This window comes from Notechis scutatus, chromosome 2 (genome assembly GCF_049901735.1).
Source record: "Notechis scutatus isolate UNSWTSFEM ecotype Mainland chromosome 2, rNotScu1.2, whole genome shotgun sequence".
Taxonomy (NCBI): Eukaryota; Metazoa; Chordata; class Lepidosauria; order Squamata; family Elapidae; genus Notechis; species Notechis scutatus.
In genome coordinates, this window is record NC_142010.1 from 175533154 (window position 1) to 175548051 (window position 14898).

At 35.5% G+C, this 14898-nt stretch overlaps 1 protein-coding gene across 1 annotated transcript in view; it reads left to right on the forward strand.

Moving 5' to 3' along the window:
• Nucleotides 1-14898, forward strand: part of DNAH6 (dynein axonemal heavy chain 6) — a 181866-nt gene that overhangs the window by 50966 nt on the left and 116002 nt on the right. Inside the window, exons 34-36 of the mRNA XM_087957457.1 lie at nucleotides 3804-4359; nucleotides 5467-5589; nucleotides 6373-6555. Coding sequence (XP_087813583.1) covers nucleotides 3804-4359; nucleotides 5467-5589; nucleotides 6373-6555 — 862 coding nt within the window. The remainder of the gene's footprint in view (nucleotides 1-3803; nucleotides 4360-5466; nucleotides 5590-6372; nucleotides 6556-14898) is intronic.

Here is a 14898-nt window from a genome sequence, read left to right on the forward strand (position 1 = left end):
TAAATGCAAGCTACTCAATGCAAGAAGCCTTGTGAATAAAATACCTGAATTTCTCCTCTTACTAAATATGGCTAAATTTGACATCGTATTTGTCTGTGAAACATGGCTCAACGCATCTCTCCCTGACTCCATTACCACAGTAAGAGACTATCATGTTTACCAATCAGATCGTGAAATCCATAGAGGAGGTGAAGTTGCTACCTTCTATAAAAAGTCCTTACATCTAAAAAACATCCAAGTTACCCAAGAGCTTGCTCTTCCTGAGACCATCGTCTGTGAACTGTCCTTAAATACCACATTTTGATTCTTACTATGTTACAGAACCCCTGATTATGACATCGAACATGTAAACAAGATAAATTCACTACTAACATGGACAGCATCCTGCCCACACACTTTTATCTTTCTTGGTGACTTCAGTCTACCTCACATTAACTGGACCCTAAACGAATGTAAAACTGAACCCATACATGCAACCTTCTACAATGCTGTAACAAATCTGGGATTGGAACAACTAGGAACCAACAATACTAGACTTAACAACTGTCTCAATCTCATCTTCTGCAATAGTTTGAATTCAATTTATGGAATACAAATTAAAGAACCCTTTTCCAACAGTGACCACAGCATGATTGACTTTTGTCTCAACATATGTCCACACAAAAATCAACACAACGATGTGATCCCCAATTGTAACTTCAAAAAAGGCAACTATGATCTTATAGATAACGATCTCTCATCCTTTGATTGGCAATTTCTATTCACTGGATGCAATACTGTTGAAGACCATTACAACATATTTTTAGTTGAAGTCAAAAGAGTCATCAAACTATATGTACCAATAACAACTCCAAAAACCAGAAAAAACAGATTACCCATAACAATAAGGAAGCTTCAATCCAAAAAGTGATCACTTTGGCGGAAAAACAAATCTGGTCATGTTGCCAACTTCAAAAGCTGATACAAAAATTTATGCCACCAGATAAAGACTGAATGCACCAATTATCACATTAAACAAGAGGAAAACCTTCTACGCACCAATTCCACCCACGCTTTCTACAATTTTGTAAACAACAAACTGAAAGACTCAAGGTCCATCCCACCCCTGAAAGGACCTAATGATAAAGACTGCAACGATGACACCATTAAAGCCAACCTCTTTAACACATTCTTTGGCTCAGTATTTGTAAACAGCAATGGATCATGCCTAGTATTTCCTAGTCAAACCACAGACAACTACAATGATCTAATACATATTGATTTTACAGAAAACAATGTTGAAAAAGCACTACACAATCTAAAACCACCTCTATCTATTGGACCGGACGGAATATGTGCCTACTTCTTAAAAAAGCTACCCACTGCCATAGCCAAACCTCTAAGCATAATCTTTGAAAAATCTTTCAGGACCAGCTCCTTGCCAATATAATCACAAGCCACAGTCATCCCTATCTTCAAAAAGAGAGATCCCAGCCTAGTTGAAAATTACAGACCAATCTCTTTATGCTGTGTCACCTGTAAAGTCGTGGAATCAATTATTAACCAATCCATTATCCTCCACTTAGAGACAAACAACCTACTCTCTAATAAACAATTTCGTTTCAGAAAAAAACTATCCTGCAATCTGCAACTCTTACACTGCAAAAACATATGGACTATACAACTCGATCAGGGCAAAGCAATAGACGCAATCTACATAGACTTCTGTAAAGCCTTTGATTCAGTGATACACAACAAACTACTCCTAAAACTAAAGTCTTATAGTATCCCTGGACACCTGCATAACTGGATAGTAACATTCCTGTCAAACAGACAACAAATGGTCAAAATTGGGAGCGTCATATCAAATTCTGTACCTGTCAACAGTGGTGTCCCCCAAGGCAGTGTTCTAGGACCAGCTCTCTTCATACTCTACATAAATGACCTCTGTGATCATATTAAGAGCAACTGCGTCCTCTTCGCTGACGATATAAAGCTATTCAACACCACAGACAATACTGCTACCCTTCAAAAAGACCTCGACTATGTATTAGAATGGTCAAACAAATAGCAACTTCAAATCTCAACAAATAAATGCTCTGTCTTACATATTGGCAAAAAAAATATCAGATAATAAAATACAGGCTGAATAGTCAAAACCTTGTTGATGATCCAAACTCTGTCAAGGATTTTGGAGTACTCATCTCTAATGATCTGTAATGATCTTACAGCCTACTGTAATTACATAGCCAAAAAGGCGTTAAGAGTTGTTAACCTACTCTTATGTAGCTTTTTCTCTGGTAATATTACACTACTAACTAGAGCATACAAAACATTTGCTAGACCAATATTCGAATACAGTCTGGAACCCACATTATGTATCTGATATTAACACAGTTGAGAAAGTCCAGAAATATTTCACAAGAAGAGTTCTCCACTTTTGCAGTTTACCTATTGCAGAATACCTTATGCCACTAGACTTGAAATTCTAGATCTAGAAAACCTAGAACTACACCGCCTTCGGTCCGATCTAAGTATAGTATATAACTTCATACATTGCAATGTCCTACCTGTCAATGAATAGCTTCAACCATAACAATACAAGAGCAAACAATAGATACAAACTCAAGGTTAATCGCACCAAACTTGATTGCAGGAAATACGACTTCAGCAACAGAGTGATCAATGTCTGGAATACTCTGCCTGACTCTGTGGTTTCTTCCCCAAACCCCAAAAACTTTAACCTTAGACTGTCTACTATTGACCTCACCCCTTTCCTAAGAGGTCCGTAGGGGGTGTGCATAAGCGCACCAACGTGCCTACCGTCCCTGTCCTATTGTTTCTTTTATTTTTCTTATATGTATCCATGTATTCATAACTATGTTTTTACTTATACCTATTATCTTGTAAGCAATTGACAAACCAAATAATTTATATACATATATACATATACATATACATATACATATATACATACATACATACATACATACATACATACATACATATTTAAAAGTGCAACTATAATGACGTGGGAAAATACCCGAAGAAAGCTGAATACCATACATGTAAGTACCCGCGAAAACTTAAGAAAACATATATGTATGTATGTATGTATGTATGTATGTGTGTGTGTGTGTGTGTGTGTATATATATATATATATATGTATGTATATGTATATGTATATATATGTATATATATGTATATGTATATAAATATATATCCACTAAGCAGATGACGATTTGTTTAGCTGCAGAATCCTGTTATACTCTGTACTATAAGTCACATAGAATCACCTCGTGGTGAGATGGGCAACAAAGAAATTTAACAAATAATAAATACTTCTGGGGACAATGTTGGATGAGTGAGTACCTGTAAACTGGAAATCCAGATTTTGTTAAGAATATTTTTCATTTCTAGCTGTCCTCTCTGATATAGTTTCCCTGACTGCCCCAATTTAATTCATGTGAGTAGAAAGGATAAGGCAATTTTAGACTTAAAAGCTTTGAATCTGGGCTTTTTATTTTTCCTATTGAATATTCACAGCTATCTTGCTATGCTCATTTCTGTATTCTGGCCATAGTTGGGGAATAGAGAACCCCAATCCCAATATGGGTTTTACCCAACCAACTCTGTCAGCATTTCAGTTGAGAGATGGGATAAAAGAAAAGGAGAATTAGGGGAATGAACAACTGGATTCAAATCCTTCCCTTATTTGCTATGTGAAATGTTCTCTTCGATGGCTTAAATTTTGCATTGGTAATGATGAAGTACCAATAATGTAAATAAATGAGCAAATCTTTTGTGCTTCATTTTTTTTTAGTGGAATTATATCTGACCTTTTCCCTGGAGTCATAATCCCAGAACATAATTATGGAGTGCTGCAGTCAACAATAGTAGATATCATTCTTTCCAAAGGATTGCAGACCGAAGTTACCATGATTCGTAAAGTGATTCAGCTGTACGAAACTATGCTGGTAAGGCATGGGGTCATGCTTGTTGGACCAACAGGAGGTGGAAAAACTACAGTTTACCAAATTTTGGCAGATACACTTGGAGCTTTACATAAAGCAGGTGAGGACTATCATTTTTTCCAGCCAGTTAAAACATATGTTCTGAATCCTAAATCAATAACTATGGGTGAGCTATATGGTGAAGTTAACAATTTAACCCTGGAATGGAAAGATGGCTTAATGGCACTTAGTGTGCGAGCTGCTGTGGTCGACACCTCTGAAGATCATAAATGGATCGTCAGTGATGGACCTGTGGATGCACTATGGATCGAAAATCTGAACACGGTTCTAGATGACAACAAGATGCTTTGTTTGGCTAACAGTGAAAGAATCAAACTTACGCCATCCATCCATATGATGTTTGAGGTAATTCACATTCTTAGTTTTAATGGATTTTCTAATGCTGTATTCAGAGTATCACTGGATTTCACTGGGCTTCTTCCAGTGTTTTCCTCAAGAACAGCATCACTGTTCAAATCTTCAAAACTAATTTGAGTTGGATAAATGTAGAAGCCTCTTGTCTTATTCAGAATGAAAAAAATGAGCTCTAACTTTATCTCTTACATTTTAGCATTGAAGGAATCCATTGCTCTTTTCAATGTTTTTCTTTCTTATATTTCTCTTATATGAGGCAGGAAATTTAGTATATCTTGCTTATATTGTTATGAAATTGAACGACAATTTTATACCTGGCCTAGGTTTAAAAGTTTTTTTAAAATTATGTATGAGTTCATAATATTTTATAACTATCTCATGTGTTGTCTCCGTTACTGGGAGAAGCTAGCCAGTGTGTGCTGTTAACTCAAGCTGATAGGGCAGAAGGGAATACCAATAATTTCATCTTCCAGGATAGGAAATAATTTCTTTCCATTCTAAACAGTGGCAGGTTTTTATTTTGGTGGTGGTGTTTTTTTTTACAAAAATTACAGGGCTGGAATAAATATTCCCTTAATATTATTACTGTATCTGAGTAATATTGTACCCTGGATCCCTTCCTTTTTTTTTTTTTTTACTCTTGTATGACTAGAGTTGCAATAAAGGAGAATATTTGTAGCTCATGAGGGGTCCTTGGTGTTTTCAGAGCTTGTTCATTTTCTTGCAGACATTTCATTACCCAAATTAGTAACATCATCAGTGCTAGTGCACTAGTGCACTGATGATGTTACCTAGTTTGGGTAATGAAATGTTTGCAAAAAAAAACAAGTAAGCTCAGAGAGCCAAGGACCCCTAATTAGAGTTCTGATGTAGGATATGAAAGACTTTGAAATCCTTACTCAGGGGCTGAAATTTGAAAGTTTCCTCTTTGCTATGAAATCCAACAATTCCTATATTTGTATGGGATTATAATCTCAATTAACAAAGAAATAGAGATGTTATTTCTGAACCAAAGATACAATTGTATCTGCATTGCTTTCTTTGCATAAGAATGTGCAGAACTAGAAGCAAATGCAGTGTCTACTGTATGAATTTTAGGTAGAAGACTTAAGAGTTGCTTCACCTGCCACAGTAAGCCGATGTGGAATGGTATACATTGATCCAGAGGAATTGAAGTGGATGCCCTATGTAAAAACATGGATGGCAGGCCTTGAAGAAAAAGTATGTTTTATCTAGTACATAATAATAATTAAGCATTTTGCACATTTTTGTTAGGATAGATAGAATTCTTTATTGGCCAAGTGTGGTTGGACACACAATGAATTTGTCTTGATGCATATGCTCTCAGTGTACATAAAAGAAAAGATACTTTCATCAAGAGTCAAGAATCATAAGGTACAACACTTAATAATAGTCATAGGGTGACTTCGAATACTTAATAATAGTCATAGGGTGACTCCGAGGCCACCTTTTTATAGGCCCCGCATTTATGGAATACACTGTTCCCAGTGAGGCACTTGGACTTTTGTCTTCTGACATTCAAGCAGATAATTGAATGTTTTTCTTTTATAAACATGTCTTTGCTGTTATGTTACATTGGGCAATCATCATGTTATATTTGATAGCCATGCAATTTATTTTTAACTTACCTATATTGTTGTAAGCTGTCCAGAATTTTGAATGGGCAGTATAGGGAAAGGAGGGAAGGAAGGAGGGAGAGAAGGAAGGAAGGAAGGAAGGAAGGAGATTCTCAGTTCTCATAATCTGCTTTTTCATTGCTTTGTAAAATGGCTATAAACTTTGGTATCTTCTTCCTGGGCACACCAGTACCTCCCTTTTCTTTTTCATTACCCTATTTGGATTCTAGACCTATTAGCATAGGAGACATTAGAATGCAATACTATATACACTAATATATCAGATTTCTTTTCTTCTTATGAAATGTACATTTTTCTAAGTTGGTGAGGAAACAATAATTGTACAACAATGTTGATTTTTGTTTAGCTCAATGAAGAAACAAGAACATATTTGTTTGAACTCTTTTCCCGTTACGTTGAAGATGGTTTAAAATATATTCACAAAAAGTGTTCCCAAGCCATAAGACAAGTGGACATCAGTAAAGTTGTTACTCTTTGCTGTTTACTGGAGTCATTACTTCTTGGAAAAGCAGGACCCAGCATGAACTTGGTATGTCTGTTTGCTTTACCCTTTGTATAGTTCCTCTTTCTTTTTTCTACATGCTGGGATCTGCTAGGACTGAAAGAAGTAGAGAAATTTTTAATGTATTCCAGTCTTATTCTATTCTAAATTTAGTCTACCACTTATATCCATTCATCATTCTACTCAAAGTTACGGGAGTGCTGAAAAAATGGACTTATGACCAATCTTTATTTGTTAGTACCGTCCATTGCAGCACCCCATGGTCACATGATCACAATCTGAGCACTCAGATGCCCAGATTGCAAGTACAGTGTAGCAGTGTGTGATGACCCAGGGCATGGCACAAAAGGCAACATAGTCAGACAATCACTAGGAGTCCCTTTATTAGCTCCAACTTTATCCCCAATGGTTACCTTCTGGCTGGAGAAAACTCTCTTAGGAACAGCCTTTGTCTGCAGAGAATCAAGTCCAAAACGTAGTCAACAAAAACTGTAATTATAAGTCCAAACAAGGCAAAAATTAAGTAATTAATCTGGCAGGGTAGGAGAAGGAATTCCAGACGTGATTGGGAGGATGCCAGGAACGCAGATAATCAAAGTATACACAAGATAAACTCACATTTGTTCCCAGAAGACACCACACTCAGCATGCACCTTAAACTCCCTTCCCAGCTGTGGCTAATGAAGGGAATCAGGGCCCTTTCCTCCTCCCATAAACCATGCAACCCATGTTGCTCTCTTCTCCGTTCCTCCCTGCATGCCCTAGGATGAAGAGGGGGTGGGCCTGGGTCTTCCTCTGAACTCCCTCTCCCTTGTTCTACCTCTACCCTGCTCTGCCCAGCCAGACTTTGCCCTTCCCCAGTTTGCTCCACAGCCAACGGAACCGCACTCCCACTCCCTGTCAGCTGTTCATCTTCCTCCTCAAATTCAGACTCTGACGGGCATGACACTGGGTCAAAGCTGCTGACAAGGAAAGTTGCAAGTTCCTCCTGTAAATCACTCCTGCCTCCTGTGAAATTACTAGCAAAGGATCTCATATTCCGTTGACTCCCCACCTGCCTATACCTGATAGCAGCACCCCCTAACCTTTGGGGTGCCAGGGACCTGTTTCAAAGAGAGAGGTTTTTCCATGGACCAGAGGGAATGTGATTTCATGTGGTGCCTGCAGCTCACAGATGGGGGCTTCTCTTGCGCAGCTCAATTTCTGGCATGCTGCAGACTGGTGCCGGTCTACAGGCCAGGGATTGGGAAATGGGGACCCTTGTTCTATATAGCATGTGCCCACCTGTAGTCTGAAGTACATACTCATCTACACCACCCCCACCAATAACCTCTGCCAACCCTCCCAATGCCTTCAATGGCTCTCCCAAGGCCTCTGCTGACCCTTGTGGCCTCCAATAACCCACACAAAGCCTCAGTTCACCTGCTTGAGTTCCATGGTATCCGTCTGTGAGACTTCTCCCCCACTTCCACATAGTACCCCTGCACTCCTTGCTTGAAACTGCTGCCTTTTCCCATTTATGACAAACATGATCCAGGGGTTTTGATGGCAACCAGGACTTTAAGGATTACTGTCGGTAAATGATGTTGACACATTATGCTGCACTTTACAGCATAATGTAGAGGGGAAACTTACCTTAAAAGTGTCAAGCCTATTTACCAAACCTGCTTGAAGCTAGTTGTAGTACATTTTCTAAGACTAGGTGTGGAATGAACTTCACAAGCCTCTATCTTCATCTAGAATACCGTTGTTTAAAAGACATTTCTTTTCAGACCTACCTAAATGATTTCTAAGAGCAACGGTACATGGAAAATCTCTTTACTTGACTTCCAGCTGTACTTCTTTAAAAAAAAAAAAAAATTATTGGTTTTTAAAACAGACATAAACAAACAAAACATAAAAGCATCAAGCCATCTTCCATATGTATACATACAGTGTGCCGGTTGGCTTACAAATTGTTTTGTGCTTCCATTTTGTAGTCTTCAATTACAATTACATTGTATATAATCTTGTATTTTCAATCAAAAATTAAATACCTTAGTATCATTATTAATCAATCATTTGACTATGCTTTTATTCATTCATGTTTTACAAGATAATCATAATTTACTTAGTTTGTTTTATAACAGATCATATTATCATCCCAAATCTATCCTAAAATCATTTTGTAGATATAATAAGAAAAAAGTACATCTTTATATATTTATTATTTTCTAAAAGTCTACATATTTCATTACTGTATTTTATTGTCCAACCATTGATAGAATAGATCCCAAATTTTATAAAATTGTTTATCCTCTTGTTCTCTCATTTCAAATGTCAATCTACTCATTTCAGCACATTCCAATATTTTCTTAATGATTTCCTCCTGTGATGGTGTTTTCTCATTTTTCCAATTTTTAGCAAATACAATCCTAGCCGCTGATAATACATTTACAATCAGATATTTCAAATCTTTACTATATATTTCAGGTAAAATTCCCAATAAAAATATCTCTGGTTTCAAATCTATATGTTTTTTTGTCATTTTTTCCAACCACATGTGGATTTTGGTCCAGTATTTTTTTAGCATCCGCACAAGTCCACCAGATATGGTAGTATGAACCAGGTGTCTGATGACATTTCCAACATTTTTTGGATTTATTCTTGAACATTCTTGCTATTCTTGTCGGGGGGAAATGCCACCTGTAAAACATCTTATACAAATTTTCTTTATATGCTGTTGACATTGTCATTTTATAATTTTGAGACCACAATTTTTGCCATTTCTCTAAATCAATCCCATATCCAAAATTCTTCCCCCAAGCAATCATAGTTTCTTTAACTTGTTCTTCTTCTAATTTAATTTCTAATAAATATCCATACAGTTTTTTAATCACCTTTTCATCAGTACCTGTCAAAATCTTATCTAAATCAGTCAATTTATCATAGAAACCTTCTATTTTAGAATCTTTATCATACCTTGAATGTATTTGTGCATATGAAAACCAATTCATCTTTATACCTTGTTCCTCTAGTTTTTGTATTAGTTTTTTTGAGTTCACCCTTTTCATTCAATATTTCACCATATCTAACTGTTTGTTCCTTTTTGTATATTATAGGATAAGAAAATGCTTCAATAGTTGATAGCCAGACTGGAATTTTCAAATAACATTGTCTTTTAATCTTCTCCCAGTTTAACCACAGAGACTCCCGTATATAATGTCTTCTAAAATACCCCTGTGTTTTAGTTCCTTTATACCATAAAAAAGCATGCCACCCCAACAACAAATCATGTCCTTCTAATGTCAACAATCTAGTATTTCTTAGTGTTATCCATTCCTTAACCCACATCAGATTTGTAGCTTGATAATACAACTCCCAATTAGGCAAACCAAATCCTCCTCTAATTCTAGCATCTTGCAAAAGTTTTAATTTTATTCTCGCTTTCTTACCTTGCCATATATATTTCAACACATTTTTATTTAAATCTTCAAAGTAATCTTTTCCAAGCCTAATTGGAATTGTTTGAAACAAATATAAAATTCTGGGTAATATATTCATCTTGATTGTTGAAATTCTCCCTATTAGTGACAGTTGTAAATTTTCCCATTTCGCCAGATCTAACGCTATCTGCTGTTTAAGTTTGATATAATTATTCTCTTTTAGTGTACTACATCTTGCTGTCAAGTATATCCCCAAGTACTTGATCTTATTCGTGACCTGAATTTTCAATAGGTCTGCCAGTTCTTCCTTTTGTCGTGATAGCATATTCTTTGTCAAGATCTTTGTCTTATCTTTATTTATTTTCAAACCAGCCACCTTTCCATATGTCTCTATCTTTTCTATCAATTTTAATGCTGTTTCTAGAGGGTCTTCTAAGATGAAAACAAGATCATCTGCAAATGCTTGCAGCTTAATTCTTCCTTTTTGATTTTCATTCCTTTTATATTCTTTTCATCTCTAATATTTCTGTTTAGCACTTCCAAAGTTAACACAAACAACAAAGGTGATAGTGGGCACCCTTGTCTTGTTCCTTTTCTTATATTGATAGAGTCTGTCAGTTCTCCCTCTATCATTACCTTTGCCGTCTGCTTATAGTATATAGCTTCTATTGCTTGAATAAATTTTCTAGCAAAGCCCATCTGTTCCAGCAATAATAACATGAATCATCAATTCACATTATCAAATGCCTTCTGTGCGTCTAGAAATATCAGAGCCATTTGTTTTTCAGGATGTGCCTCGTAGTATTCCAAAGTGTCCAAAATTACTCTCATATTGTCTTTAATTTGTCTCTTTGGCAGAAATCCATTTTGATCGGGATGGATAAAATTATTTAGGTATTTTTTAAGTCTTTCGGCCAATATTGAAGCAAAGATTTTATAATCTGCATTTAGTAGAGAAATGGGTTTATAGTTCTTAATTTGTAATGGATCGGCCTCCTCTTTTGGAATAAGTGTAATATAGGCTTCTGACCATGATTTAGGTATCTTCTTCTTTAACATAACTTCATTCATAAGTTCTAGCAATGGAAGATTCAACTATTCTTGTAATGTTTTATAAAATTCTGCCGGAAGTCCATCTGGGCCTGGTGCTTTTCCATTATTTTGCTTCTTGAGTGCTTCAGTTAACTCCATCATCATTATATTGCTTTCTAACATTGTTTCAGTCTCTTTAGGTATCTGAGGTAAATTAGCATTCTGTAAGTACTGTTTAATTCTTTCCTCATCAATATTCTCTTGCATATATAGTTTCCCATAGAAGTCTCGAATGATTTCCTTCTTCTCTTTACTACCATAGCAAACTTGGCTTTGGTCATCTGTTAATTGCAATATTTTCCTTGATTCTTTCTCCTTTCTCAATTATGCTAACCATCTACCTGGTTTGTTTGCGTCTTCAAAGTAGTTCTGTTTAGCACCTCTAATTTTCTGTGCTAATTCTTCTTTCTCTGTTTGACCCATTTTGTGTTTAACTATATCCATTTTTAACGTGATGTCCTTTTTCTGTGGCATTTTCTGTAGCTCTTTTTCAAGTCTTTTATACTCATCCTCTAAAGCCTTAGAGGCTAATCTTTTCATAGTATTTCTTTTCCTTATATAGTCTATTATCAAGCCTCTAACATATGCCTCCATTGTATCCCATACATTCTGAATTGATGTATCTTCTTTTTTATTTTCTCTAAAGAAAAAAGCCAGTTCTTTCTCCATCCACTGTGTGAAGTCTTTTTCCTTTAAAATAGTATTATTTAATGCCCATCTAGATCTTCTTTGTCCTTTCCATTTAATTGTCATTGGATTGTGATCTGCCCAAGTACTTGTTTCAATATTTATTTCTTGAATATTAGTTATTAATTCTGTTGACATCCATATCATGTCTATTCTGGACCATGATAAGTGTCTATTTGAATAGAAGGTATATTGTTTAGCTTTAGCATTTCTTTCTCTCCATATATCTTTTAAGTTTATTTCGTCTACCATTTTAACAAAAGACTTAGGGAGAGTCTTTCTGTTTTGCTTTATTGTTTTCTGTGCTGTATAGTCCAGTTTATTGTCTACAATTCCATTAAAATCTCCCAACATAACTATATTAGCATAGTCCAGTTCAATTATTTTCATATGTAATTTTTTGTAGAATTATTCTTGTTTGTCATTCGGGGCATAGATTGCAATCAGGAGTGTTTTCGTATTATTGTCCATTATTTCCACCATTAGTATTCTTCCGTCATCATTGGTATAAATCAATTTTGCTGGGATGGTCTCTTTAATATATAAAACCACTCTTCTTTTCTTACATTGTGTCAATGAAGTAAATATTTTCCCTAGTTTTGGCTGTATCAACAATTGTTCATATTGTTTTTTAATATGTACTTCTTGTAGACAGATTATATCAAATTTTAATTTCTCTAATTTATGAAAGGTTTTCGTTCTTTTAACAGCTGAGTTAAGTCTATTTATATTAATTGTAATCAATTTTTTCTCTTCCATAGTTATATTTTATAGTTAGGTTTGACAGCTCTTGTAGATCTTGGTTCACGTTGTTCTTTGACTTCCTCCAGTCATCATTTGGGAGTCGTCTTGGAATTCAATTAATGAAATTTCTTTTTCTGTCTCTTCCTCCCCTTTGAAGAATTCCGTGTAAAATGATTCAGCTTTCTCAATTGAGTCAATTCTGTATCTCTGTTCTTGCCATGTGAACATTAAACCTTCTGGAATCAGCTATCTATAATTCACCTCTTTTTAAAGTAACAATTTGGTCAGGAATCGGTATTCTCTTCTCATCTCTCTCACTCTTCTGGGTATTTGTTTCAGGACCACAATCTCCTTATCTTTATATTTCAATGTTTTCTCTTTTGCCACTTGCAATATTTGCATTTTAATGGCTTTCTTTGTAAATCTAATGTGAACTTCTCTTGGTAATCTATTTCTCATCGCATATCTTGTGAAAACTTGATAAACCTCATCTATTCCATCCATCATCTTCTCTTGAGTTATTTCCAAAGCTTCAGCCAGTATTTCTATCATTATCTCAGCTAAGTTTTGTCCTTTTTCTTCCTCTATGTTTTGGAATCTAAGATAGAATTCTGATCTATCCATCTCCCATCTCAACATACCACTTTTATCTTGTTCAACCACCGTTAATCTATTATCAATATCTCCAATCTTCTTGTCTCTTTGTTTATCTTCTTCAATTTTTTGGAATCTCTCATCATACTTCAACATTATTTGTTGGATGTTCTCCACTTTTTCATCGGTTTTCCTTGTTCAATGTTCTTTATTCTCTTTTCAATATTCTCTGATCTTGCTTGAATATTTTGAATTCCTTGCATAATCATCTGCAAAGTCACTTTTTCTTGTTCTTTTTCTTGCCTTAACATTGTCTGTATTGAACGTTGTCCTCCAGATGGTGGAGAGGAAGAAGTAGAAGTTGAAGAGCCAGGAGCTGTTAATTTCCTACTCATTTTAAGCAATTCAAAATCTTCAGGTTCTTCTAGACCTTAATCCAATTGTGAAATAACCAATTGTAGGTCCAGATAAAAATATTTTTTTAAAAAAGCCAAATAGTAATGATAATAAAAAAGGAGGACAAAATTTCTTCAGGTTCTTGTATACCTTAATCCAGTCGGTGGTTAGGTGAAGAAAAAGGAAAAAAAGGAAAAATTCTTCAGGTTCTTCAACACCTTAATTCAATTGAGAGGTCTCAAATAAAAAAGAATGCATAAAAATAAACCAGAAAAGTAGCTGAAAAAACAAAAATACCAGGAAAGGAGAAAAAAAAAGCTATTCCCTTAAAAAAAAGAGAAAACATTAGTACTAAAGCTTTCCCTTTAAAATAAAAAGCAAGCTTAGAGATTTGACTTCCAAAAACAAAACAAAAAAAGAACAAAGACAAGCTCCAAAAAAGCCAAAGATTCAAATAGCTATTACAAAAAAAAAATAAATAAATAAAGCTGGTGAGGATGGATAGCACAATTTAGAAAAAATAAAAAGAGCACACTGCACTTTCTTTAATTGTCCAAGGCTCTTATTATAACTCTCTTCTCCAAAAACTTATCACCTTTTTTCCCCCTAAGCTTCAACACCAAACTTCAGCTGTTGATAGGAACCCAGAAGAGCACCTGCAATAATGCTCTGTCATGCTCTTCCCTCTATCTTATCAAACAGGCAATGTCCTTGAAAGTCTCAATTCTTTCTCAGCTTTGTCTGGTCAAAGGAAAAGTAGAGTATTTCCAAGCCTCTACTTGGCAGTGTTACAAAGTTTCTTTAGCTTTCACTTTCCCCTTTCTTTTCCGGCAAATTATAATAAGAATTAATTTAAAAAAGGAAAAAGATATTTTTTTTAAAAAAAAAAAGGTTAAAAGGGAGTCTCTGGCTTAATATATTATAAAATCAAAAGGGGGGGGGGAGTAAAAAAGGAAAAAACCAGTCCAGTTTCAAAATATAAGATCATCAGCAATAAGAAAAAAAATATAAATATTACTTTGACATTTCTGTTTAAAATCGCCGCTTATTTACTTCTATCAAAAAAACTTTTACAGATTCTTTCTTTCTTTCCCTTAGGGTGTCCTCTCAAATCTTAAAATAAAGAAAAGTTCTCACCAAACCGGCACACTTTCTCTTTTCGTTCTCTTTTGTTTTGGAGCTGTCCCAACTTCAGCAGCTTTAATGGCTGCCTCTTTGCCGCTGGCAAAAAGAGCTTCTCCTGGTTCTACCAGGGACTTTGCGATATCCCTGGGATCGACAGGATGCACTCTTTACATTCACTGTTTCTTCGGGACAGTTTAGATCCACTTGGAACGTCCAGGAGCAAAGATATCGGCTGCGATCTCAGATCTCCAAGATCGCATGCCGTATCATCACGACGCCAGCTCCGCCCTCTCTTCCAGCTGTACTT